At 43.8% G+C, this 26,952-nt stretch overlaps 1 protein-coding gene across 1 annotated transcript; it reads right to left on the reverse strand.

The window, feature by feature from the left end:
* Nucleotides 1-8,237: 8,237 nt before the first annotated feature.
* On the reverse strand, nucleotides 8,238-24,912 carry TNFAIP3 (TNF alpha induced protein 3). The gene is made up of 9 exons (XM_032684333.1): nucleotides 24,671-24,912; nucleotides 21,109-21,421; nucleotides 16,760-16,950; nucleotides 16,387-16,534; nucleotides 16,020-16,190; nucleotides 15,112-15,292; nucleotides 12,760-13,670; nucleotides 10,648-10,880; nucleotides 8,238-9,959 (listed from the first exon to the last, which is right to left on the reverse strand). The coding sequence occupies exons 2-9, from the start codon at nucleotides 21,419-21,421 to the stop codon at nucleotides 9,678-9,680; spliced, it is 2,430 nt and encodes an 809-aa protein (XP_032540224.1). The 5' UTR covers nucleotides 24,671-24,912; the 3' UTR covers nucleotides 8,238-9,677.
* Nucleotides 24,913-26,952: the final 2,040 nt, after the last annotated feature.

A 26,952-nucleotide genomic window follows, 5' to 3' on the forward strand; every position in this document is an offset into this window, starting at 1 on the left:
ATCCCAAGGTTATGTTGATAATGCCAAGTGAGTACATCCTCAATGCAGATAGGAATAATTATTGTTATTTACCCTAATTTAATCTCATAACTACTGAGGAGAGCTAGGTGAGTGCTATTTCTCCAATTTTATACAGAACAAACATATAAATGCAAGAAGTGAGAGGCTAATTACCCAGATATGCAAAGCATTTAAATGCCTAACACCCATTGATTTCAGGAAGTACTAGTGGCCGTAAGTTTTGTGTGCCTCTGTGGTTTGCCCAGTATCAAACTGATTAGTCAGGAAGCTATGCAGAGACAGGCAATCTGCATATTGCCCTGATTTTCTAACTTTCTCCAAGAGGAATCATCACCTTAGAAATAGGTTGTGGGATTCATCTCATCAAACATGTCACCTTTACAGTGTAAACATCTACATCTGGACTAGTCATCTGGACACTGCTTTTAGTCAAGGAAGGGAAAGACAACACAAATGAATTCCAACTTCTGTGTCAGCACCGCAGAAGCGGAATACCAAAATGCAACCTACACCAGACGTGGTCATCCACTTACCCTTGCTATCCTGAGATTCACTGGGAAAAAATACAAAACATATCCAGGGGATTTCCAATCCTTGATGTTATCTTTAGAATGTTCTAATTCAGTTTCAGAATAAAGAACTCATTTGTATTTTTTCTTGTGTCTACTTGCCTCTGTTTCATCCAGCTGAAAACAAGAAAGTTCACAGATTAAACATTTTCTGGCTGCACATGCCTAGAAAATTACCATTTCCTCCTTTTAATGACCTCTGTGATGTCCTGTGATTATTTTCCATTTATTATAAGCTTTTCTGGATTAATTTTATCTGCTGATGATATTTTCATAATTTCAGAATTAAAATAAAGATTTAGTCAATCTTTTATGCATTATCAAGTATTTTTAAATAGTTTATGGCTTTTTGACTGGGGAAAAATAAGTTACAAAAAATGTGATCTAACTAGACTTTCCCTGAAACTGAAAATATTCAATTACACCCTGAAACATAACAGAAGGAACATGTTGATAAAAGGTTAGGCACAAACACAGCTCTGGCAGCTGTAATGTAGATGTTATTATTACAGGCTGAGACTTCACTGCAGACAAGAAGAAAAGAGGTAAAACTTAGCCCATAACTGCTGTTTGCTGCTGGACTTTGTTGGCAGTTTAATTTGAAGTGGTTTACAAATAGGAAGTGCTATTAATTCAGAAGAATAAATACTGTGAAATTTGGAAGGTTGTCCCTTTGAAAAGCATGGCCCGACTTCTGCGTTTCTACAGATAAATCCGTCTGTGAGACAAAGAAGGCAAGCATAAAGGAGGAGCCTTAGGGGCTAGAAATTTTCAGCAAGCTGTGTTTGTGACCCTCACCTTCTCCAAAGCCTTGGGGAGCAGAGGAACATGACTGCTGTGGGAGCTGGCTCACTGGTGGGAGCAAACCAAGATGCACCTAGACCCAGCATGACGGTGGGAAAACAAGGAAGCAGAAACCTCATTGCACTGCAAAATGAAATCACAGGTGCCTTGGAAAGCTGGCTAAAGCTGGAAATGCTGTGTCATCTACTTGGCACGTGCAGATGTGGAAAATAACCACAAAGTTCTGCACATTAAAGATCATGTTGTTCCTGATCCTAGTTGATGGTAGTTTTCTCTTCTGGGAGGGAAGAGTCAGCCTGGATCAGAGGACAGACACATGGCAGTGAGGTAACTCAACATTGTGGCTGCAGTCAACTTACAATGTGCAGACACATCAACAAACCAAATCCTCAGAAAAAAATTGTACCACTCTGAGGAGGACTTAGTGCACCATGGAGCCCAGAGTGGAAAGCTGATGCAGCTCCAGTGCAGGGGAGATGAGCAAAGATAAAGGTCTGATGCAACACCAAGCTGGCTGAACTGAAAGTTCTTAAATTAAATCATGAAACTCAGGTGATAAGAAATTCTGCCTTAACAGGTCCTCTCTGCTGAGTGTACAAAAGAAAAAGCGAGAGGAAGAAAATTCTGGTTATGAATATGTTAAATTTGACATTCACATAGACTTAAGTTTGGCTGGGCCTATGGGGCCTGAGCTATATATCTGGTGTGAGTAATGCATTTTGAACTTTAATGGTGCACGCTTCTGATATGACTCAAATGCACAGGAGTGCCAGAAAGCATTGGAGGCTTTCCTGCCTCCAAGCAATTGACCTGGCACCAACCTTCAAAGAGAAGAACTCTGGCAGGGCTCATCATTTATTGTTCTATCACAACCACCCAAACTTCTATTTTTTTAAAAAAGTCTGTGAAAATGATAACTTTTTTCTTTTAGACAAGTGTAGGCTGGTCTAAAGATGTACATGACTATGAAAAAGCCATGCGACATCATCCCTTTCTGTTAGGTTGTTCCTTAATAATATATAAATGAAAAATAATGTGACTTCTTCCCATCAGTAAAAATGAGCTTTATCCTCATTGCAGGTAACAAGTTACAGGATAAATAAGCTATAATCTATCATGCTTAAATATAAGTTTGGCTACTTTTCTTGCTTTTTAAGTAGCTCTGCGTTAGGGACCACGGCAAAGGCTAAGACACTAAACGGTAGCCAACAACTGAGATGTATCTATTTGAATACAGGGACTTAACAACCAGGTCTCCTCAGACAGGCATGCCTTTGTGGCATGAGGATACCAAGAGCAGCAATTTAAGGTTCATCTTTTCACTGCAGAAGGTATAAAAGGAAATAAGAGACTATTTTTATATGATAGCTGGCCAAATCCCCATTTTAGTTATCCTACAGAATACCTGGAGGGAAGTTGCAGAGCAAATCGAATTATTAAAGCTTTACATGCATATAAATATTACTGGAGTTTGCAGTAAGACCTTTAGCCAGCATCACCGTAGTCCTCACTCTTCTGCTACCAGTGTCAGGCAACAGGAAATGAAACGAGTCCCATGACAAATAATGTTAGCAAGTGGGATTTCTGACCAGATAATCTCATGCTGCACTGTACTTCATACTGTGACCAAATTCTATCCCACGGTGCTTAGCAGCATATCTGACAGAAGTCAGTAAGAAAAGCATTGGTTTCAAAACACAAAGCAACACACTCAGTTATTTTCCTCACAGCAGATCCCCAGCTCACTGGCTTTACTTTACATTGTAAATGAGAAGGGGATTTTGACCTCTTCTTGTGACATGACACCCAACAGTGGCTCTTTTTAAAATAACAGTACTGCCTGGGAACTGGACTAACTTATGATGTGCATTTGTATGAGCTCATAGGAATCCCTTGACATTAAGCCACAAACAGAGGACAAAACCTAAGATCCGCCTTTCCCAGTAATTTACCAGGGGAAATCTGAATTCCTACCCAATACCATGTATGGGTATTAGAGCTTAACCCTCCAAAAATAGGTGGTTGGAGAAAAACAGACAAACCAATAACGAAAAGAAACATTGCTGTCAGAGGTCAGAGGTGGTGGGAGAGAGGAGAGGTTGCATACATAATACTCACTTTAGTGAAGCTGGAGGAGGGGGTGGTCTGGATAGCATGGTGTAGGCTGTCTTTCAATATTAGACACAGGGATTTTTTTTGAAAATTAAGATTACTACGAAAAGAAGTCATCACAAAACTCCCAAGCAAAATTACCTGCTCTTATTTTAGATTTCTGTTTGACAGAGAGTACATTGGGGTTTTTGATTATTTTAGTACATGTGTATCTACATACAGGCTTTTTTCAATAGGCATTTATCTTGACAAATGGAGATGCTGGGACTGACCAGGTTTCCTACAGCAGCTGTTTTGAGTGAAAGGGCTGCAAGAGGCCTTGGCAAGTGTGCTGGTCTGCCTGGGCTGGACAGCCATGGTTCTGATCATCATCAGCAGTGGGCAGCTGCTGGAACCTGGGCAGACTCATTGAGTTGCCTTGACCACAGGCTGAAAAGTGATAATATTTGTACAGGTGCAGGACTGGGCTGTGAGGTACATCTGAATGTGTCCTACTACACTGAACAGATAGATGAATAACCTGTCTGAGAGCTAGTGGCAGTCTTCTCCAAAATAACCATGGATAGTCAAGGAAAGGGGAGTTAATGTAGCAGCTCAATTAAAGCACTTGCCTTTCTTACTAATCGGCTAGGACAGCCCTTCTCTGAACCAGGCAAGGGTTGATGCTATCAAGTATTTATCACTGATGTGGGAGAAAGTATCACCACAGGAATGACTGAACAAGTTTAGTTTAGGCCACTGAATCTGCTCCTATTAGTGACAGGTTTGCTGTGCTTTATGTCAAATGTGGGCACCTGAGAAATGGAGCACTCTGATGTACTTCTAACTCCAGATTTTAAGGGATCTTGGCAGTTTAATATAACCTGAAATTATAACTGTTCAATATTGTGGTTTTCTATTTCAGTGGTGTACATATTACACTATAATCTCCCACTCAAATATGCAGGATAAAATTATGCAACTACTGCTCCCCTGTGGCTCTCACCTGAACAAACCGTGCATAATATCACCATGACAAACTCATGCGCACAAAATTATGCTCAGCATGAATTTTTTTGAGATTTATACCCAAAACACGTATCCAACATCCAGACACTAGTAAAATCTTCACAAATCCCCTAAAATATTGCCTTCAGCCCCAAAAGTCCTTCATCCCTCTGTCAGTAAAATCTCCAGGTACTGAGGATGTCTATGGTGAGTCTATGTCCCAGTTCCCACATTGCAGAGGTGATCAGAGGCCTTCCTGCTGCCAAAGTCTCAGCAGGACGCTCAGATAAAGCATCACTGTGGGCATATGAACTACCAGGTCTTGGTCCTATCAGATATTCTTGCCTACTCATTGCCTCCTAAACACAGTTAGGGATGAGCAGGATAAGATTATAATTACTTCTCAGTAGGGTGACCACCTCCTTGATGTGGCTGCTTAAAAGTCCCTGCAGTGCCTGTTCAGAAGAGGAGCTTAGATTAGAATATTCTAGTCACAGATGGGAAAGATACCTTGACATATCCCAAGAGTTTTGATCTCATGATCTCTACTTTCGTGTGTGTATCCTAATCACTGAATCACCTTTTCTCCTATGCCTATCACTGCTAGTGTAAAAGTCATAGCTGCCAGATAAGTGTGGTTTAACTGACTTTAGACACTTCTGAAGAATGGGGAGGTATAGATTACGACTGTCTGTAGCAAGTGCAGGGACGTCAGGATGAAAGACAGCTGGCAAAATGATTATCACTTGTGATTTAATCGAGCACATAAAAAGTAGATATGAAGCCACTCCTACATTTATACTAACTCAGTCAAAGGCTTTTCATTTCCATTTATTGCATTCTTACTTGCTGCAGGCCATCAGTGGTTCAGCTGGAATCTGTACACCAACTTGTGTGGCAGGCAACTTGTGAAAGTTTCATCAAATTGGAGATCCTTTCTTCAAAAACCACTTCTTGACAACTACCTTGGAGAAGGATGGTTTGCCTGTGCTTCTGCCTGCAGCAAAGAAGCACCACTGCAGGCTGCAGGTTCCCTCTATCTCCAGGTAACTCTTCCACTCTGCTGAGTGAGGGGGAGTACTGTGCAGGGTGGGGATGGAGGCTGAACAAGTGCAGAAGGAAAGGATGGGGAGATGGCTCACATGCCATCAATATGCTGCCTTTCCCTTCTGTGTACATGTGTGTATCACAGCCTGCACCTGAGATGGTAACAGTAGGGACTCTCCATTCTTGCTTTACCAGCAAACTGCTGACCAAACTGACTCTTGCCTAGGGCTCCTGGGGTACACACCTACGTCAGTAGTTCAATGTCAAGTGTTTTCATCTAACATGGTACATACTGTTTTGTATCCCAGACCTATTATGTGGCCTAGTAATTCAGAACATGCCAAAGGTTTGCTAAGCAGAGCACTGAAGTATCAAAAAATAAATATACATTCTCTCTGTACTTCTGAAAATGTAGTGCGTGCTTTCTCCTTTTCTATATCATAAGTTATCTATGAATTGAGTGGTTAGATTCCTGAGAAATCCAGAAGCTTAGATAATATTCAGATCATCTTATATTCATCTAAAAGTATCCCTTCCCCAAATAAAATGAATATGTAAGCACAGCCTGCAGGGCAATCCCTTCCTGCACTATATTATAAGGAATTCCAGTGCAATACAAGTAGCAATTTATCCAATTGTTTCATGTTGGGATTCCTTAGCCTGGAGAAAAGGAGGTTCAGGGGAGACCTTATCGTGCTCTACAACTACCTTGAAGGAGGTTGTAGCTGGGTGGGGGTCAGTCTCTTCTGCCAGGTAACAAGCAACAGGACAAGAGGGAATGGCCACAAATTGCAGCAGGGGAGGCTTAGATTGGATAATAGGAAAAAATTCTTCATTGAGATGGTTTTCAGGCATTGGAACAGGCTGCCCAGGGAAATGGATGAGTCACCATCTCTGGAAGTGTTCAAAAATGTGTGGACGTGGCACCTGGGGACATGGTTTAGTGGTGAACATGACAGTGTTAGGTTAACAGCTGGACTCAATGATCTTGGAGATCTTTTCCAACCTTAACAATTCTATATTAGTTTTGCCTTTCTCCTAAAAAAAAGAATGAATCTCTAGCTATCAAAGATTTGTGTCTTAGCAAAGTGACTTCCAGAAGTGGTCACAAAAATGGAGAACTCCAAATAAAAGTTCTCTCTTGAAGAACAGGAAGGTAAAAAATATATGAACTTGAAGAGTTGTCTGGGCAGGGAGCAGAAAGCATCAAGAGGGTCAAAATACCCTAAGGACACTAGGGAAATACCAGAGTACTTAAAAAAAAAGGCCCCACTAGCTTTAATGTTCCCACACAAGTAAATCACAAGAGGCAGGCTGGGCATTCATTTACATGGGAGCTTCAGAATGAGACCAGCCTCACGCGACTTGAGGGTTATGAGTAACGGGCCTAAAAAACAGCATAGAAAAATCAGTGGGATCTGGGACATTTGATCTGAAATCTTTTCTCTCTGCAGAAGTTGCAGTTAACAGCAACTCGAGTAAATCAGCCTCCTGATACTCAGGGTGTCATGATGGAGGCTCTTTCTTTTCAGTGATCAGAAGCTGATGACTGCTGAGACTGGATGCCATGAGCTGCTTCCATCTCCTGCTGCCTGGCTGCAGACATCTCTCCCAGTTTTTGCTTGCTCTTTCACCACCGAGGTGTCTGCCTGATGCTGCAAGGTTCAATGAACCGCGTGGGCATGTGAGTTGCATGAGTTGTAAAGAAGGCGGAAGTGGGGCACTGGTCAACAGACAGTCAGATTTTGTAAAAGAGGAATATGCTGCAGAGATGGAGTTGGTAGGTTCAGCAGGCTTTGCTCTGGGGATGGTGGACTGACTTCTAGGTTGTATGGTCTGAAAGGAGAGGTATGTGAGTGCAGAGGGAGCTGGGCTATTAAAGAGTTAATCAGGATAGACAGCCAGATAGGCTGGCCTGGAGAGATCAGCCTCTTAGGAGGGGGTCCTCAACTGCATAGGGACCTTTGCAGCCCTGACTAATTTTTTTCTTTCACGTCATGAGCAACACCCAAAAGCCATGATAGTGTACAATACTGGCTGTCTAGGCAGAGTCTGAAAACACCTGAGTGTCCGTACAGGAGGTAAAGTGCAGAAATCCCCTGGCAGTGGGGCTCAGTTAGGTTGAGCTTGGGATGAGAAGAAAACACTGCTTTCATGTACTTTTTCAAGCAGCAGTTGGCAACTTGCTCTTCAGTAGCTACCCTGATGCCAAGGCTTCCCTGCTGACCTTGGCAGAGGGGAAGTGATAGGGCTGGTGTGCCTAGGGGCTGCACACACAGCTGGGCAGAGGGGGGGATCATGTGCTGCCATCACCACCTTCCAGGGAATCCCTGGCATAACTGACGCATGAGCCAAGTCAGTGCAGCTTAGGTTTCCTTGCAGCCTGCTCCTGTACCATCCATACTCTCCCCTATCCGTACTTCCAGGGACTGAAAATTCTCTGCACCCACAGGAATGCCCAGGAGTACACCTCCTTATGCCCAGGTTCCTCAACAGTACCAAGAGCTCTTCCTGAGAGAACACTGACTTACAGCAAGTTATCACCTCTTCAAAGTACTTGGCTACATCATCTGAACCAGGGAGCACTCAGTAACATGCTGAATGGTAGTACTGAACAGAAATGCTTCCTTCAGGGGGTCGGTGTCCCATCCTCAACTGTGCTCTCTCTCATCAATATAAAAATAACAAATCCAATCCTTAAATAATTTATTTCTTTATATCAGAGAATGTTTTTCAATTATACATTTAAGTTTGTAACCTTCAACACAAGAGTAAATATATATATAAAAAAAACCTAGTTGTGCAAATTTCAAATTGCATTGTTTCAAATAATATAAATATTGTAATAAAACATACGTTCACATTAAGGTTCACAAAATATATAAAATTTAACAGAAACAAGTAATGAATTACTTAATTTTTTTCTTTTTAAAAACTGTTTAATAACTAGAAAAAGATTCTAAACTTGAGAAGCAAGTTAGAAGAGGTATTACCTCCAAAATCATAGCAGCAAAATAGATGCTGAAAACTTACAAGGTGTGAAAGCAGAAGAGAGAAGCAGGTACCAGGCACAGTGGTAAAGGTGACGTTGCTAGAGAAAGTATTGCAGATTGAGAAGTGGACGCACAAACTCCAGGAGTAAAATCTCAACCCTGAAGAACTCTGTTAGTGAGCTCCAAGCTGTTTGCATGACAGAATCACATTAGGAGTGACAGAAGTGTGACAGAAGTGTGACAGAAACAGGGAGGGAGGGTACGAACAGCACACACATACTGCTTAAAGTTGAAACGCAAGAGAGAGAAGAGTCACCCTTGTTTCAGAACTAAAGCTGAAGACAAAGGGCTTCGGGGGTTTTTTTGTCCATTTGAGGTAATTCCTTCCATATGAGTGGGCAATGGCAGGATGCATTTTTCCCATCACATGCATTTCTTCTGTAATCACCTGTATTTCCACCTGTCTTGGGATTTGGGAAAGGATCTAAATGCTGGTTTGGTTAAGCATGTTGAAGGAGCAATCAATGCTGGTCTTGTTTCTGGCTGCAGTTTGCTGAGGGCTCTGCAAACACAGAAACACTCGCCGTGAACTCTCTAAATACCTGTGGGAGCTCCCGCCTTGGCAAGCTCTGTAAGAACACCAGCAAGGACATGGACAAAGTTTCTTCAGACATCAACTGGAAGATGCATCAGTCTGTCCTGGGGAATCCTGTCCAGGAAGGACTTGCCTCTGACTGATGTATGCAAACATAAGGAGCTCCTGCATCTCCGACAGCAGACATAGCTCCTCGCTTGGGAGAAGGGGAGGTATTGAGAAAGAGGCAGAACTGGGAAGTTCTTTGGATTCAAAATGCTTCACACTTCCTCCTGGGAAGTCTAAGAATTAAATATGGCATTGTAGGAACTTAGTCATGAATGAGAGTTCTGTGTAGAAGGCAACGTGACCTTCTCAGCAGTCCTTGTATGCAGTGTTTAGAGGAAGTAGACATTTATTCCCATTCTTGGGAATAAACATGAACCAAGCAGACAGCTTATATTTCCCCCCACTCTCCCATTCCCAGGACTGTTACGTGTTTTGGACATAGCACCATTTCAGTGAAGGAAGTAGCTGGTATTGCTTTCTTGTTCCTTACCAGCTCCTCCCCTAGCCATAAATCTGTTTGAACTGGTAGCATTCGTTGCAGTAGCCGTTGCACTTAGCATTGCCATAGTGATCACAGGCAGGGGCTCGGCAGCGCTGCTTTGGGGGCTCCTGTGCTGCCGGGTCCCTGGTACTTCCCGATGGTGGGAGCTGATTAAGTCGCCGGCACTCCGGGCACAAGTCATCACTTCTGCAGGCCAGGTTGTTTCTACACGAAGCCACAGCACATTGTCTCTTCTGGCTACTCAATGCTGCTCGCTGCACATCTCTATGCTGCCCTGTTCTCTTGAAAAATATTAAAATACATTGTCAGTTGCTGTGCTGGCAGTACAAATGGCTTTTCATTTACTTTCAACTCTACTCATGGTTTGTATAGGTAACCACTTGGGTGTTGTTTGCAAGCACATGCTGCTTCTGCAAAGTGTAATACCAAGAGCCAAGTTCAGTTTTACCAAAGAAAATCACAAATTCTGTCACTTCTTAGGAACAAATGGGTTTTTGTTTTTGGTAACTCTCAATTCCAAAAGGACCAAAACAAACCAAACTGAAAAAACCTCTCTGGAACAAAGACAATCTGTAATAGGCTCAATCAAAAAGGCAACTTGAAGTAAGCCTAAACCCCTTGATGACGTTGTATACCTCTAAGGGTAAGAATGAAAATCCATCCCCAATCAGCAAAACAAACCAACTGTTGGTCCAATTGCTTCCACTGAAATGAGATTTGCTCAGCTAGCAAGATCCCAGATGAGGTAAAACTGAGCACAGCCATGACAACCCTAAACTGAGAATGACTTTTCAGGAGTGCTGCTCAGTTGCAGCAGAAAAAAAATCATGAGATGCTATACACTTGTCTTTCCATGATACTTAGGATGCAGTCATTTGAGGATTTTCTAGTATGCATCCTGAGTTGTTCGCACAAGAGAAAAATATGCAGCGCTAAACAAGAGGAAGATTTTGAGAAGTTCACACTTACTTCTGGCTGTCTCACCAGCTGTTCTTCTGTCCTTCTGGCCTCCTGAAATCGCTGGTTCTGGGCTATAATGAAGCAGTTCTGGCAGTACCCCTCGAGCATCGTGCTGCCCAGGGTGCTGCAGTCCCTCCGCTGGCAGGACACAGTGTTACGGAAGGCAGCAGTGGAGGTCCCCGTCTGACCCCCTGCCGAAGACTTCCTCTGAGACCTCCTCTGGTGGCGCAGCAAAGCGCTATCTGTAATGCAAAGTACAGACAGGAGGAGTTTGAATGTGCCCAATCGATCTGGTGACCCAAAGCAACTATAAAAATCTCCGCAGTCTAAAAATAAAACCAAATTAAAAAAATCTACTAGCCTCAAATATGGGTTTTTGATAATCGTTAGACCTACCAATTGGTACACCTTCCTTCATGTTACATAAATAAGGGAGCTAACACAGCCTGATTTTCATATCAGTTGTTGAAACAGATGATTTGGGAAAAACTTGCCCTAAGTGGAAAAACTAGATCTCTTTAATTTCACCTTTGATTTCAGCATGTCATCTGTGACCTGCCCTGACACTTCCCTTTTGGCTTCTCCCATTTCAGTCACGTTGGATAACTGAAGTACAGTGGTACAGACCTTAATGGGAAAAATTGCATTATACTTTTTAGTCTCATGAAGAAATCTTATATATTCCACAATCAGAAGGAAAAAAAAATTCACTGTGAGCAATGCTGGAAAATAAGCTATTGCAAGCCAGCACAGAAGTTCCCTATTCTGAAAGCATGTGGAAAGCTCAGTGTTGTGAAAGATGTCCCTGCCAATTGCAGAGAGGTTGAATTAGAAGATCTTTAAAGGTCCCTTACAACCCAACCTATTCTATGTTTCTATGTTTATATTGGCACACTTATCAGCAATGAAATAGCCTGAAGAGATAAAGAATTCTCTCTTACATGTGCATTTCACCCTCTATACCTAAGGGTGCTTTACCAGTGTAACAGGGCACTAGCATGAAAGATGAAGATTTCATGCTGTGATTTATTCACAGACTATTACCTTTTTGATGGTCAGCCTTTAAACATACATGTGCATGCACACACATGATATTACTAAGAAAGATTGCAAGGTATATTATAGCATTATTATATTATACACTTCTAAGTTACTCCAAAATAGAAGCACATTATCCACAGTCAACTTCTACTTGCTCTGCTTATCAAAGCAACTGCAGTGGTTACTCCAGAGCATTAAACTGTTACATGCAGAACAGATACAGATCTTCAAATTCTTTGCAAGCTTTTTAAACTCCCTGCTAACATAACTGGTTTTGAGTACCGTCAATACAACAGCATTTCCCTCACTGACCCCTACAACTTGTCTAGCTGTGAAGAAAATTCATACTAAATCATGATTGCAGTGGACGGTGGGGAGTTATCAAAACCCACCCACTCTTGAGTTAGTTCTGCTTCCATTTAAGCTGAAAGGAAGTTTTACAAGAGATTTCACAGATTTCCCACACTGTTGCCAGGCGCCCCTTTATGCGTGTGCTGGTTTTGGCTGGGGTAGTTAATTTTCTTCACAGTGGCTCGTATGGGGCTGTGTTTTGGATTTGTGCTGAACATAGTGTTGATAATATAGAGATGTGTTTGTTATTGATGAGCAGTGCTCACATAGAGCCAAGGCCTTTTCTGCTTTTCATACTGCCATGCTGGTAAGCAAGTAGGGGGTGCATGGGAAGTTGGGAGGAGACATAGCCTGAACACCTGCCGGCCCATGGAAAACATGGAATTAATTCTTTGTTATGCTTTGCTTTGTGTGTGTGGTTTTTGCTTTCCCTATTAAACTGTCTTTATCTCAACCCACCAGTTCTCCAGCTTCTACCCTTTCGATTCTCTCCTCAGTCCTGCCGGTGAGGGAGTGAGTGAGCGGTTGCGTGGGGCTTGGTTGTTAGCTGGGATTAAACCACTACAATGGGATAACAATGGCCAGAAAAGCACCTTCTCCTCACACTGCTGCTCCTGCTCCACACTGCCTTCCCCTGCCCTTTTAGCACCCAGTCCACTCAGAGCTTCACAGTTCAAGGAGGCTGATCTGCAGCCAAAGTGTGCCAAAGCTCACTCCATGTCCACTTACCGTGGTTTTCTCTGTACTCAAAGAAACACAGTGTACAAAAGCCCTCATTTTGTGATGTCCCAAAAAACTTGCAACCAGGTTTCCTACAGAGGTTACCTCCCCTGTTCTCCCCGGGAGGCAGCACTGGTGGCGGGGGCTCCTCACCACGGCTGTTGGGAGCCTGATGGCAGGAGTACTGGTGAAGGATCTGCGAGATCTGGGATGGGTCAGACGTTGATCTCTGGTGGCAGGTGGGCAGGAAAGCGGGGCTGCCATTTGAGGATTGCTCTGTAGACCTTTTGAAGCAAGTGCTGCATATGCCATTGAAAGTCCTGTTGGCCTTTTGATGGCACATTTTGCATGTGGCATAGTCCAAATGTCTCTGGTCATCCAAGTTGTTGCAAGGACCAAGTTGTCTGGAGTTGTAGCAGCGTTCGCACAGCCCATTGTGTTGCACATTCTGAGTAAAGGGACAGTCTGGTGTCCTGCACTTCATGGCCGTGGTTTCGCTGTACAGGAAAAGGCTCGGAGCCGTCGGAGGTGCAGAGCGAGGCTCTGTTACAGGCCCTTCAGACGGCCATCCTCCAGGTTCACAAATATCCCTGCGGGAGGAGCCCGACCCAGCTGCCTTCATTTTCTCAGGTGCTGCTTTGAAGGTCTGCTTTCTTCCTTTGTTTCCTTGGGACCTCTGCTCAAAACATTCATGGCAGTAGGGCTGGGTGTTCACAGACATGTAAAAAGGGCAATTCAGCGTTTCACATTTCATCTGTAAGAGGGAGAGCTGGGAAAGGGACAACTCCTGTTTGTTCCTGGAACAGGCCTCTCTTCTAGCAGGTTCCGCATTCTCCTGCCACTTCTTGTACTCATGCTGTACCAGTTGAAAGTAATCTTCCACGAGGTTTATTTCTTTGGGTAGGTTGCCTTCATCTAACCTGACAGCCAAAAAAAGGAATCTTGCATCAGTGGTTGAAAAGAGTAAGTGGTGGGGGTGGAGGCAAATACAAGCAATGTGGGAAGGAAATGCAGATTTAATGCACATCCATTTTACTCAGATAGAAGATCTGGGCTGTTACACTGTTGCTGTAAATGGAAATAGTTTTAAAAGCAAGTGTTCAGTGATGGAGACTTTCACATTTAAAGAAACGTTTCGACACAATCCTAAGCAGAAGTATTCGTAAAAGGATTTTCTAGGTGAGAGTTTTCTGTCTAAGAGCTACTTGCACAAAGAGTATGGGTAATCTCTCACAAGTGAAAAGTCCCCCAGATCCTGAGTATCTCTGAGGACCAGCTCAGCTGAGCAGAGGTTAGCGTAGAAAACCCCTTTCTTCACCAGCCCACACTAAGAACAAGCCTTTCCTGCAGTGGGGTCAGCATTTCATGACACAGTTTATCATGAAATCTGCTTCTGGTTCTGCCCTAGTGGATCTGTATCTACCAGCGGAATTCTTCAAACGAACTATGGGGCTTCAGTGTGGTGTATGCAATGCAAGCATTCATCGAAGCACCCCTACTTTGCCTCTAACTACAGGGAAAACCCCACACTGGAGATTCACCATGCCACAGTTGAGAGGAGGAGGAGCTAAGGTCACTAGTAATACTCCAGAACACATCTATGCAGTGGGACTAGGGAAGCTTTTGTGCTACTCTATGTGTGCCTTCCTTTGGGTAGAAGGGCTTCAATTTTCAAGGTTCCTAGAACAGAACCAGCCAACAGTATTAAGATACTTCCCTGTGTGGCAAAGACAGAGGATATAGGGAGTCACTTCCCTCCAACACTCATGAGGGGACGGGTTGGACACTGCTGTCAGTGTCCACTAAATAGAAGAAGCTGATGGGTCCTGCCAGCTGCTCCCTGCATGGTTCTGATGCTCAACCATCAGGGGGATGAGCACAGATGCCAGTTCCTCCACTGGCCACTGCTTCCTGCTACTGCCACAAAGAGCAGCCCAGGGTGGGGAGGCATCTGTGCTAAGAACATAGTGCTGAGTACTTTCCCTAGGGCAGCCAAAATTACACCAACTGCCCATTATGCAATGTGCCCTTATATAAAGCACAAGAGCTTGGCCTAACTAGTTCCTGTGTTTAACTACGTGTAATCAAGAAGTCACTGAAACTAATCAAATGGATTTTTTCTTCAAAAATACTAGTTTCAGTCTGCTAAATCTGAACACATTTTTGCCTTTAAATTTGAGACTGGTCTCAGCTCATATAACTTCAAAACATGTCAACAGTAATGCCAATGTTTCATATTTCAGAAAGTAAACATGTGGGCTACTGTGGAAGGAAGGAAAGACCAAAACAACACACTGGGCTGCCTGGTTTCTCCCACCTCTGTAAACAGTATAACTTTGAGGAAACAGGAATGACACTCACTTTGCAGCATTAATTAGATGAGTTGTACCATGATCCCAGCCTTGCACTGGAATTTCTATCACTATCAAGTAGACTTTTAGCAGCTGCTCTTTCTCCCTCTCTTCTGCATCTGTCAGAAAGTGCACACTTAAATCCTCAAATCTGCCTTGTTCATTGGTGACCAGAGGCACAGCCCGGATTTCTGTGGGGAAACAAGATGGATTAAGATACATATATAGATATAGATATCTATTACCAGTTAGGAGTAACCACAGGATGCAACACGGAGACAAGATGCACAACGGAGATGACACCACTGCTGACAAATTTTTGAGAGAGAGGAGAACAGCTGGCCAGAGCAATTAGTTTCTATACAGTATCACTGGGGGAAGTAACAAACTCAGCCCCATCCCACAGTAGTTTTAATGTCGCCATAGCAATTTTCTTCTCCATGTGAGCAATACTGTAGATCTTAGTTTGTTATACCTTCCATGGGATGATGCTGTAACCTGAACCAAGAGAACTGCTATCCACTCAGAAGAGATGCTTTAAAAAAGGCAAAGCATATATTTAATTATCCCTGACAGGCAGTGGTACAGTGCTGTGACATTGCATCCCTCAAAGCTTCTTCTCTTATGAAGTGGTGTGGAAAGAAGGCCAGAACACAATAAAGCAGAGGCCACCCTTTGACTGATTCCAGCTTGCAAGCAGATGAGTTGTATTCTACTTTCAACCAGAAGTTTGTAGGCGACCTTTAGTTTCCATTCAGATTTACAGACAAAGCTGTTCCTGCTCACATTTTAAGAATATATTTCAAAGGAATCTTTTACATTTAACTTTAAAAAATCAAATCTAAACCAGATCACATTTTAAATGTTTTATCAGCACAATGGTATTGAGGAAGGGACATAAACACCAAAACGAGGTACCTGGCCCGCTGTCCTTCAGAGTCACCAGTGGTGTAAAATGCATGTTGTCATAGCCCAGCACAATTGGGTATCTGTAGCATTCTTCAGGTGGCCAAAGGAGAGGCAAGTAAACACCACCAACGTTCAGAGGAGCAAAACTGGAGCCTGACTCTAAACTTCTCACCACTTTATCTGCATCAGGAAGAAAACACAAATAAACACAAATAAATATGTGCTACAGACAAGAGAAAAGATATTCTGGGTGCTTTAGAAAAATTCCTGAAAACTCCCTGTTCTGAAATGCATCTACCTGAAAACAATAATTATTTAGTAAGATTACTAACACAGCACAGAGTAACATGGTGAGATGACTGGAGAGGCAACTCACCTGCAAGAACAATGACTGGCCTTCTGAGGATGTTAGCAAGGATGAAGATATGGATTTCTTCCAGTGCATTATACGGAAGCCTGTTCTGAGCCCCAGATATTTCTGGGGAGGTCATTTCAATGAGGTATTCCCACTCCTCCTCCCAGTTCTGAGGAAAGAAACAGCCATCAGCAATGGTTTGAAGACATGGAGGTCGGGAACCAGCTGCAGCACAACAATGCTCAAATAATCACATTTTCCCATTTCCTCCAAAGGAAGACTATTTCTGCTCTCCACTAATGGCAGAATCCGTGAAGTCAAAAAGCAAACAAAATCAGCAAGGCAATGCTGGCGAGCACTCAGAAAACAGCACCATTCCCTCAGGCCGCCTTACCCGGGTGTCATAGTGGAGTCCTGTTTCTACAAACTCCTGGGATTTAATAGCCTCCCGCTGCCAGCGGAGCTTGAAGTTCCGTGTGTCAATCTCCCTGAGAGCGCTAAACAATGTTTTTCTTAAGACAAGGTCGATATCTTCAATACCCCACATGTACTGTGATGCAGCATGCATGAGGCAATTTCCATCACCTGCAAAAAAAGAGTCCATTAGCCTTAAATGATGACTGAAATAAAACCCCACAAGTGCATGAGATGTAGAATCACACTGCACATATGCATATTCCCTGTGCACTTCCCTCTAAGCCTCAGACAGAAGGGTTTTAACAAGGAGACCGCAGTTGTGATCTCTACTCAGAGACAGAAAGGAAAAAAATCCCCTCTCTGTTGGTGTTGTCCCTGCAGCAGTCAATGTTAAGCTGTCATTGAGCAATGCCCCTTACCTATCTTACTTAACTTTGACTGATATCATGAACTAAATTTTGGAGTCAACTACAAATGTCAAACAGTTGAAATAGCTTTTAAACACAACAAAGTCATCTTAAAATTACAAAAAATATGTAAATCTCCCTCATCAGTGTTTATACAAATATACACCCAATGGCACAGGGTTGAGATAATGGAAACCACTACGAAAATATAGTAACGCTAAGCCTCACATCCCCTGATGAGCACTGCTTGGCATTTGGCTGTGATTGATGGAGGAATTGTAATAAAAAAGAGAAAGAAAGAAAAGAGCAGGTGATTATGATAAGTAATCATAGGAACACCTCTTGCCTTCCTCTCAGAAATTATAGTCTGCTGGGATGTTACACATATTATTTAGAGGGCTGTTACTTTAAAACACAAAATTAAAACTAAATAAATGAAAAAGAATTATTTGATTTTCATTTATACAATCTCCTTGCATTGGAATAAAGTCCTCTTTAAAAGTGGGAAGGAAAGTGATGTTCTGCAATTTCAGAGGGGAAGAAACTGAGAATCAGAGGAGTTAATTAAAAGGTGGTACAAGATATGCCTATGGCTGGGTTTCAAATTCTGTCTCTAGCCATTCTCAAAAGGGAAAGTCTCCCCTGAAAGGGAGACATCAAGAATCATTACTGTCATATCCTCAGACTCAAAACTAGGTCTGATGTTTACTACAGTGGTAAATAGATTCACCCAAAGCTAAGCAACCACAGCAATCTTCTTGGAACAGACAACCAGGTAAAGCTACTAGATTTTTCCCAAGTGGGGAAAAAACCCCCCCACACTCAAAGAACTCCCACAAAAGAATTAAACCCAGTTTGCCAAAGACAATATGAGTTCAATTACACTATTTGCAAATACTTTTGTTACTTTTTCTGTGAAACTCAGAGAAAAACCTACAACAGACCCCAGATCCTGAAAGAGATATAATTTGAAATCTACTCAATACTTCATAAATTGTTATGGAATTGGTGCATATCAGGTTCTTGCGCCTGCAGTTGCTTTCTGATTTTTGAATGCTTTCTTGCAAAGCTTACTTCAATCTGCAGGCTCCTTACTTGAGCTCAAAAATCGGGGAACAATGTATAAGACAGAAAAATTGACTGGGTTTCCTTCTGACCAAGAAAGATGACATATTAATCCCATTAAAATTTTCCCTTTGCAAAATCTAGAGCAAAGATAAGATTAATTTTTTTCTGTCTCTGAGACCTCGCTTTCAGTTCTTTATTGAGAAGCACTGCCCAAAATTCCTTACACAGCACTTGGAATTCCCCAACACCGTTTGACTAACAATTGAGCAACAGTTGTACTTTTTGTTCGGCTGCGTGCAGAGCTGCGTAGCGAAGCCTCCCTCGGACTTTCCCAGGGGGTGTGGCTGGGTAAGCTGGAATGAATGCCAATTCATTATACAAGTGAAATCACTACAGCCAATAGACGCTGGAATTTTTAAATGAAAAAAAAAAAAAGAAAGAAAAAAACCCAAACAGTTTCAATTTTTATACCTCCTACTGGTCTCCTTCTATCCTCACTTCAGATGCCTGCAAAGAAATGTGTGGTGATTCAAAAGGGCTTTTTTAATTAAAAAACCCCACCACTCCACAGACTCACAAACATATTAGGTAAAATATAGATCAAAAGATCCTGTAGGAGATACTTTCTCTGTTTTCAACAACTACAACCTTCAGCAGAAAAAACCCCAGAATTTTCTGAAGAAAGCCCACTGTTGATTGAAAAAAATAATATATTCCTCCCACATCTATGAATTAAGCAGTTAAATGCTTAAAAAAGTACTCTTCATGCCACATCGGAGAAAAAAAATGTTATTTTCTGGGATAACACAGGTCTTCTCCAGGCTTCTGCCCTTCTTTCAGAGATCCTCCCCTTCAGTCCAATCTACCTTCCTTCTCATGCAAAGGTCCTTCAATGCGACTACTTTGCATAAACCACAGGTTCCCAAAGCCATTCCTTCCACTCATGCAATTAATGACCCTGAAACGCTGAACTGAAGCCAAGCTTATACTCTGCGCAGGGTATGGGGAGACCACAAATCGAGTCCTTCCTTTGCCTTCCCTCAACCTGCCCTAGTACTTCAGCATCTTTTATACTGGTACTCCTGCTCATGGGTGAGATCCAAGTCCACACTGTCCCACGTGTAACACTGGCTGACTGTCATGAGACAAAGAAAGAGATCAGTTTTACTGAATATAATGTTGTTAGCAACAAGGGTCTGTCCAGGCAGTGTTAAGCCCTGCAGGATTTGTATTGACAGAAGATGAGGGATTCTAAAACCGTTACTCTTTGCCCTGGGCAAAAGTTGCGCATATTGTCCATTTTCCTAGTAAATCTCTTAGAGTGTACCTCCTGAGGTGAAGTTTTGAAGATGCAACACTTGGAGTGATGTTACTGTCCCAGTACCTGTAAAGCGCTGCCTGCAACTCCAGTCCTTCCAGAAGTTCGAGATTCCATGATCTCTGTGCACAACCTTAATTACAGTCATGAGAATCTTACACCAGTGTGGAGGCCACCAGAAGGTCAGTGGCTCTACAGCAGTTACAGAGGTGTACATCAGGATCAGGCTCTTCTAGGTCGGACAGTGACATTTACTAAGTGGGTCTATTTTTATGGCTTCTGTACAACACAACCATGTACGATCAGACTGAAAAATATGGTAGAATATGGGATGGGAACAATGTGGACTAGGAAGATAAGGGCAATGTATATATAAGCAGATATGAAAAGAAGCATTCACAGAACACAACACGGACTTCAACGAGGCTGCAGGTCCACCCCATCCAGTGTTTCTATAACTGCTGTGATCTGTTCCTTGAGCAGAAAAATCTGTATTTTCCATCTTCTTGGAGTCCTCACTGTCTCAATCTATCCTTCCTGGTTTAGGGTAACCTGTGCTGTAAGAAATCCTGAGTTTGCAGCTGAGTGACCATAAGTCATAGCATTACCAAATCTTTCCTCCACTGAATGTGAAATGCCCAGTGACTCTTACAGTCATGTGCCAAAATTCCTGCTCAAGATGGTGGACAAATGTAACCTGTTCAGGAAATCTTTGCACTCCTGCTGTAGCTTTTCACTTATATCACTTGATGCAATACACACACAGCAACCCAAAAGCCAAGTCCTAAAACCAGCACTGACTGTTGAAAGAAAAGGGCACTGCAAACTTTGTCTTGCACAAGGATGGCTGTCAGTCACACAGATGAGAGGTACCAGTGAGCCTTGAGGGAAGGTGAGAGCTGGCAAACCCCAACAGGTAGCTGAGGATGAGGGAGCTGGGCAGGTGCAGGGTGCTGACCTCAGGGACAGCAGTGTCAGGTTCCCAGAGGCTCCCTGTTCAGAACACTCCTGCTGGCACTGTTGTTAAAGCTGGATCAGCAAGCGAATCTTGCCTGACAGTTAGAACAGCAGGGCTTATGGAGGGATATTAGCTTTTGCTATATATACACAGGAATGCAACTCTGTCACTCAAAGCATCTGAAGTCTCCTCTTGCCTGGCATTAAAGGACGTTCAGCACTTCCGACAGGGCAGCCAACACATACCAGTCAGATTCATGGAAAGGCAATGGGTTGCAAGTCAAGTTTCTCCACCTTACTTGACTCTGAAGTGCCATAGGTTACTGACATTGTGAAAATATCTGTGAGATTTCCATGCTATTCACAACACTGTGGTATGGGCAGAGGTTTGCTACAGCCTCAGGACTGTACATCATGTGGAAAGAATTTTAGTTTACAAAACTAAGATTAAACAGCTCCACACTTTTAAAATCGTGTGCTTTTGTTTCAGTAATGTGGACACAGATGCTATTAATAAAGACGCTACATTCATCTTACCCATTTTACTGTGATTGCAAAGATCTGCTCCTAACTTACCATTAGTCTTCAAAGGAACAAGTCTCCGAACTTCCATGCACCAGTTGAGCTTCCTCTGGCGCTCCAGTGAAGTTTGGGTAGCCTGGTCAGTCAGGGACTTCTGAAGCGTTTCCCGAAACTGAGGACAAAATTGGCACATTCTGAACATTTCTATGGTGTATTTGTGCATAGTCCTGAAGTGGTGAATTATTCCACTGGGAGGTTTGACTAGATCTTCAGGTGTCCTCTCTCTGATCTTCATAGCCTTCAGCATATTGCTCTGATACAAAGCTTGAGGAAGGATGTGTTGGCCAGCCATGTTTCTAGAAGACATCTGAAATGAAAAAGGATCCTTTTATTGGCATGTTAGTGTCCTTGTATAACACTGCTATTACTTCTGCAAAGACTGAGATGGCACTTTCAGAGGCTGCAGTTTTGCCTAAAACAAGCACAGAGTGGATGCAGTCCAACTGAGTCTTTTATGGTATTTAAAACTAATATTCACTAACTTCTCTGCATTACTCAGATATAAACACTGACCAGCTTATCCCACTCAGTTACTGCTATAATTTACTGAGATATTAAAGACAATTCATTCATAACTAAGGAAATTGCATCATCACAAAAAAAAAGCATTTAAATCAAAGTAGGGATAAAAGAAGGCAAGATCAAGGGAAGGGAAAATTATCCTGGAAACTTGACTAACTGATAATTGCACAGTGTAATCCCATACAAACTTGCTGATTTTTCAGCACATTTCAAGCTCTTGTTTTGATAACATGCCAAAAAAAGCAGATAATGACCATTTCAGATTTTGTCAGCCCATACATTCTGAGAAGTGATGGTCAGTAGAGCACAGAAAAAGTCCAAAGAATTGCAAGCTGTGCTAGTTATCTGTCCCATACTTACAGTGGTCAAATACAGCAAATGAGGAATTTGTCACAGAGCAAGCACTCAAGGGTAGAGTTATGTTACTTTTCTTGAGGTTGTTTATATTTTGTGAGTGGTAGAGCTACTGCACTGAGGTGCTTGTGCTGTGTGTGGGGGTGCAGACTGTAGTGCCACTATTACTCAGTGATAAGTCAACACAGCTGAAAAAGCATTTCCACTTGGCTCAAAAAACCCAATATTTTTCCACAGTAGGACGTGAAAAATTTATTGCCCTGCATCCCTTTCTTCAGTATCTCTGGCCTCATGGGCTACAGCAGGAAGAACATAGAAAAAGGACCCCATAACCCTGAAACTGCCTACACTCTCTGAAATACTTATTCAGAGGACACTAACTTTGTGGCTATCTAGAACCAAATGTAGGAACCACATCCCTCAAAACTCCCATGCACTACAGTAACAACAACAACAATAACCTGTTTTTATATTGAGAGATTCTCCACGCTGTCCACGTACATCATTGCTCTGTTTAAAAACAAAGCCAAATTTGTATCAAGACAAATAAAAGTATGCATGCCTAACATGTTTAGAGTACAGCTAGTCACATTAGGAGAACCCACCACTGTGATTATGAACCTAGAGAAAAATATCAAGCCATAAGTGTATATTAACATCTGGACATCAATCAGGGGAGACAAGAAGCAACTAAAAATTGTTTATGCAACTATTAGGAAATTTTCTCATGGAGGTAGGAGTCTGGAGGGCTAGAGAGAGGAAGAAGGACATCAATCTGATGGACTGACTGGGAAGGCACTCCCGGGTCTTTGGAGGCAGAAGGCCTCTCTTGCACAGAAGAACTTCGGCACATCCTTCTCCACATGTAAACGGTTGCTCTCTCCTCCCAGACACATCCACTGGCAACATCTACCTCCAACAACCCAGTCAAAGCACTAGAAAAGACCCTTCCTGGGTAAGAGGGGACCTCAAACTCCTGGTGCCAAGAGCTGACCTCTATAACCTCTCTGAAAACCAGCTGATGTAGAGATACAGTGGACATCCTGTCAAGCCCTAAACAGAGGCAGGTGAAAACAGGTGATGCTACCAAGTCCTCTCTACTTCAGAGCAATGTCATTCACAGAGTCTTTCCCCTGCATCTGTAAGAGCACTAGGGACAGGGCTCAGCACTGTCACATCTTGCAACATGAGGAAAAGCTTTCCTTTAGGTAAAAAAGACGGCATATTCTTATAATTCCCCCACCAGCATACAGCTTTAAAATGGAAACAACACATTTTCTCATCCACTCCCCTCACCAATATAGTTTTACACATGCTATTTATGTAATTCTGTATATAAACGTATGGATGATTCTAAAAAGAAAATATAAACAATCCCTTATTAATCTGTATAATAAACACAGCTATACTTCGCCCGAGATGACCAAATTGCTTACTTCTGTAAGTAGAGACATCGAGTCAATGGGATTTTTTTACACAAATAAAGACCAATCACATGATTAAGCACTACCGGCATGGACCCTTGAAAGGGTTATTTCCAGCCTTAAGTAACAAAAAGTACTGAATTTACAGAAGCATTCACTGAAACTACATTATTCAATACTATGTTTTACAGGCATATTTTCCCCTCCCCACGTGGAAATTACTGTCTATGCTATTTACAGTCATTAACTGTCAATCAAGGCAAAAGCCAAGCAACCCCTATTTTCCAAATCAATGTGATGAAAAAACAGAACTCAATAGCCTTCTAAGCCAGAGATTTAAGAGTCAGAAAACTGAGCTACAGTTATATTAGTTTATAGTGTACTGTACCGCGTGCTATGCTACTTTAAACTTTTGACAAGTAATGACTACGAACGCCCAGAAAGAACCAGCTGTAAATAATGATTAGAAACAGCATCCTTTCTGAACGTATAATACTGAGGATGCTGGGCTCGGGAAAGCTGAATACTGTTCTGAGATCTGACAGTGGTTTCATAAAGTTATTTTTATTTTCTGTCCTCCATCTGAAAACAGGCAATAATAAAACTTCTCTGTAAAGTGCTAAGACTCATAAAATAAACATGCTTAATACCTCCTCAGCGTCCATGGATTTCTTTGCTTAAGTCTTTGCTCGGTACAAAACAAAGCATAGTATTACTCTTCACCAGATAAAGAGATAAGGACCGAGGCTGTTTTATATCCCACAGGACTGGTTACACACAGTAAGCGTTCCGCGCTCTTAGTACCCTGACCTACTGCTCCGCTGGAAGCTGGGTATGCAAGGTGGAAAGGACGTAATACCGCCCGCCAGCTTCCCAGGGGAAGAAGCCCCAAGCTCCAGGACGGATTTCCCAGCTCGCGGCTGTGCCACCAGCGTCTCTCTCTCCCTACGAGGCCCCGCGGGGTCCGGGTGCCGCCGGGCCCGGGCCGAGCCGGTCAGCAGAGGGCACAGCGGCACCGCCCGGGCGGGGGTCCGACGCCAACTGGGAACCGGCACACAGCCCCCCGGGTGCCAGCCGGGATACGGCCGAAGCCCGCCGCCAGAGCCGCCCGGTCACCCGCGGCGTCCTCCCGCAAATGGGACGGGGGCGATGGAGCCGGGACGGGGGCGATGGAGCCGGCTCGGGGGTGATGGAGCCGGCTCGGGGCTCCGCCGTGCCCGGCCCGCCTCCCCTCCCGCGCCCACAGCGGCTCTCACCTCTCCGCGGCGGGCTCCTCCTCCGGCCGATCCTGCCGGCGACTCCTGCTCAGCAGCGGGTCTGGGGCGGTGGTGGGACGCAGCCAAGCTCGGGATCCATCAACCCCCACCGCGCAGGGGCTCCTTCCTTCCCTTCTCTCCGCCCTCTCCCCGCCGGAGCTGCTGCTGCTGCTGCTGCTGCTGCTGGTGCTGCTGTCGCCACCGCTGCTGCGGAATGAAGGGCTGAGCCCAGCCTCTTGGTTTTTTTTCCCTTTCTGTTTAAGGGCCCGGGCGCAAAAAAAAAAAAAAAAAAAAAAAAAAAAAAAAAAAAAAAGGGAGAGAGAAAACACACAACACAAAAACCCCACCGGGGATTTCCACCGGCAGCAGGGCAGGGACTTTCCGGCGTGTGACAACCGCCGCCGCCCCGCCCGCCGCCGCCAGGGGGCGCCGCCGCTGGGCAGCCCCGCCGCCTCTCCGCCCGCCGTGACGCACCCGCGGGCTTTCAGGGAGCCGGGATGTCGTGTTTTCCTTCCTTATTCCTTTCCTTCCGGGCGACGGGGGGTGGGGGGGGGGGGGTGCCTGTCCCGGCCTGTCCCGCCCTGTCCCGCCCTGTCCCGCAGGCCTCGCTCCGCTGCCGGGGCGGGCCGAGCCGGTGCCAAGTCGCTGGGTCCGGAACGCCTCTGTGTCCCTGGGCAGGGCAGCGCCCCGGCTGTGCCCCGCACCCTCTGAACGCCGGCGTGAGAGGCGCCGGCTTCCCTGGGAGCCACACGTGACAAGGGCCTGCTGGCCTCCTACCCTTGCACACAGGTCTCGGGGTGTAGGTGCCCGGGTGCAGATACTCACACCCTTGCCGTCAGCATCCCAGCAGCACTGGAAGGGAGCCCATCCCAAGGAATCTGTTCTCTCCCAGACTGTTTTTGAACCCAAGCAAGTATTTATTTTTTTCGATTTAGCTTGCACCTGCTTCAGAGTTTTGGCTTTGTATTATAAGAAACCATAAGTGACTTCATTTCTTTAATTGGAGGTTAGGCTGATACATAATCCCATATACTGGCATTTTTGGCAGGAGATATTCATAGAATCAGCTGGGTTGGAAGGGACTTTCAAGATCATCAAGTCCAACCCTTGATCCACTACTGCTGCGGTTACTAGACCATGGCACTAAGTGCCACATCCAGTCTCTTTTTAAAAATCTCCAGGGACGGAGAATCCACTACTTCCCTGGGCAACCCATTCCAATGTCTGACCACCCTCTCTGTAAAGAAATTCTTTCTAATATCTAACCTAAACCTCCCCTGGCACAACTTGAGACCATGATAATGAGGTTTAATAAGGTTTAATCCAGCCCTGCTCAAGGTGAGGTCATCACAGGCAAGAGGCAGAACCTTGGGCTAAAGCTATGCAGTCAGGGAGAGCTTAGTGCCTGAATATGTTTAGAAACTCTTGACTGCATCTTGCAGTTTGTAGGAATCATTACATTTAATTATTGTAAGCAATTAATTCACACCTTTAAACAATATCCTAATATCTGTGCAATGAAAAACTCACTGAATAAAACTTTAATACTTCAGGTCTGTTAATATGATTTATGGATGGGATTTGTTCTGGAAATAGGGACAGTCCGTTGCTCAACAGCCTTACAACCTGAAGGCACCCAGAAATGAAATACAGTGCAACAAAGCTTCTGCAATATTAGAAGACTTCAGTCTCACAGATGCTGAGCTCCTGCCTGTTCCCAAGCATCCACCACTCCTACTGCCTGGATGAGAAGCTAGGGTTGCTCCACACCTTGAAATCAGGTCTTAGATTGACTCCTTCAGAGAACAGGTGGGTTTTGGAAAAGTTCAGCCTGGATATCCCTCACCTCACCTCCAGTAGCAGCAGCTGTCTCAGCTCATGGGCTCGTATCACACAACTGGTTATGTGGCAACATAATCTTTTTCCCAGGGTTTACAGGCCTGTGCTGGCTCTGCATAGCTGGCCATCCTTCTTCTCTGCCTTTGTTCAAAAAGAAGTGAGGATGTGGCTGGAAAAAGAATAATCCCTTCCAATTTCCCCCCTCCTCCTCCATGGAGAGATTTCTTTTAAAGATTTTTGTGGGTGTGTTGGGGTTTTTTTGTATTATTTTTTCCCTTGCTTTCTTTTTTCCCTCTAGCCTCTCTGCTGCCTTGGAAAGTAGTAGTTGGGTTGGAAGACTCTACATTTAATGATTGATGGCCTGAGGGGTGGCTAAAATCCAGGGGATTGGATGCCTGAGGGAACCAGGCCTGAGTGATTGCTTGCATAAGTAGAGCAGCATC

This window comes from Chiroxiphia lanceolata, chromosome 3 (assembly GCF_009829145.1).
Source record: "Chiroxiphia lanceolata isolate bChiLan1 chromosome 3, bChiLan1.pri, whole genome shotgun sequence".
NCBI lineage: Eukaryota > Metazoa > Chordata > Aves > Passeriformes > Pipridae > Chiroxiphia > Chiroxiphia lanceolata.

Coding starts and splice junctions, on each gene's coding strand:
- TNFAIP3 (XM_032684333.1), bottom strand. CDS start 21,421: ATGTCTTCTAGAAACATGGCTGGCCAACACATCCTTCCTCAAGCTTTG. Junction 16,951..21,108: donor TGTTCCTTTGAAGACTAATG/GTAAGTTAGGAG, acceptor CTTTTTTTGCAG/GTGATGGAAATTGCCTCATG. Junction 10,881..12,759: donor TGAGTACAGAGAAAACCACG/GTAAGTGGACAT, acceptor TTTGCATTACAG/ATAGCGCTTTGCTGCGCCAC.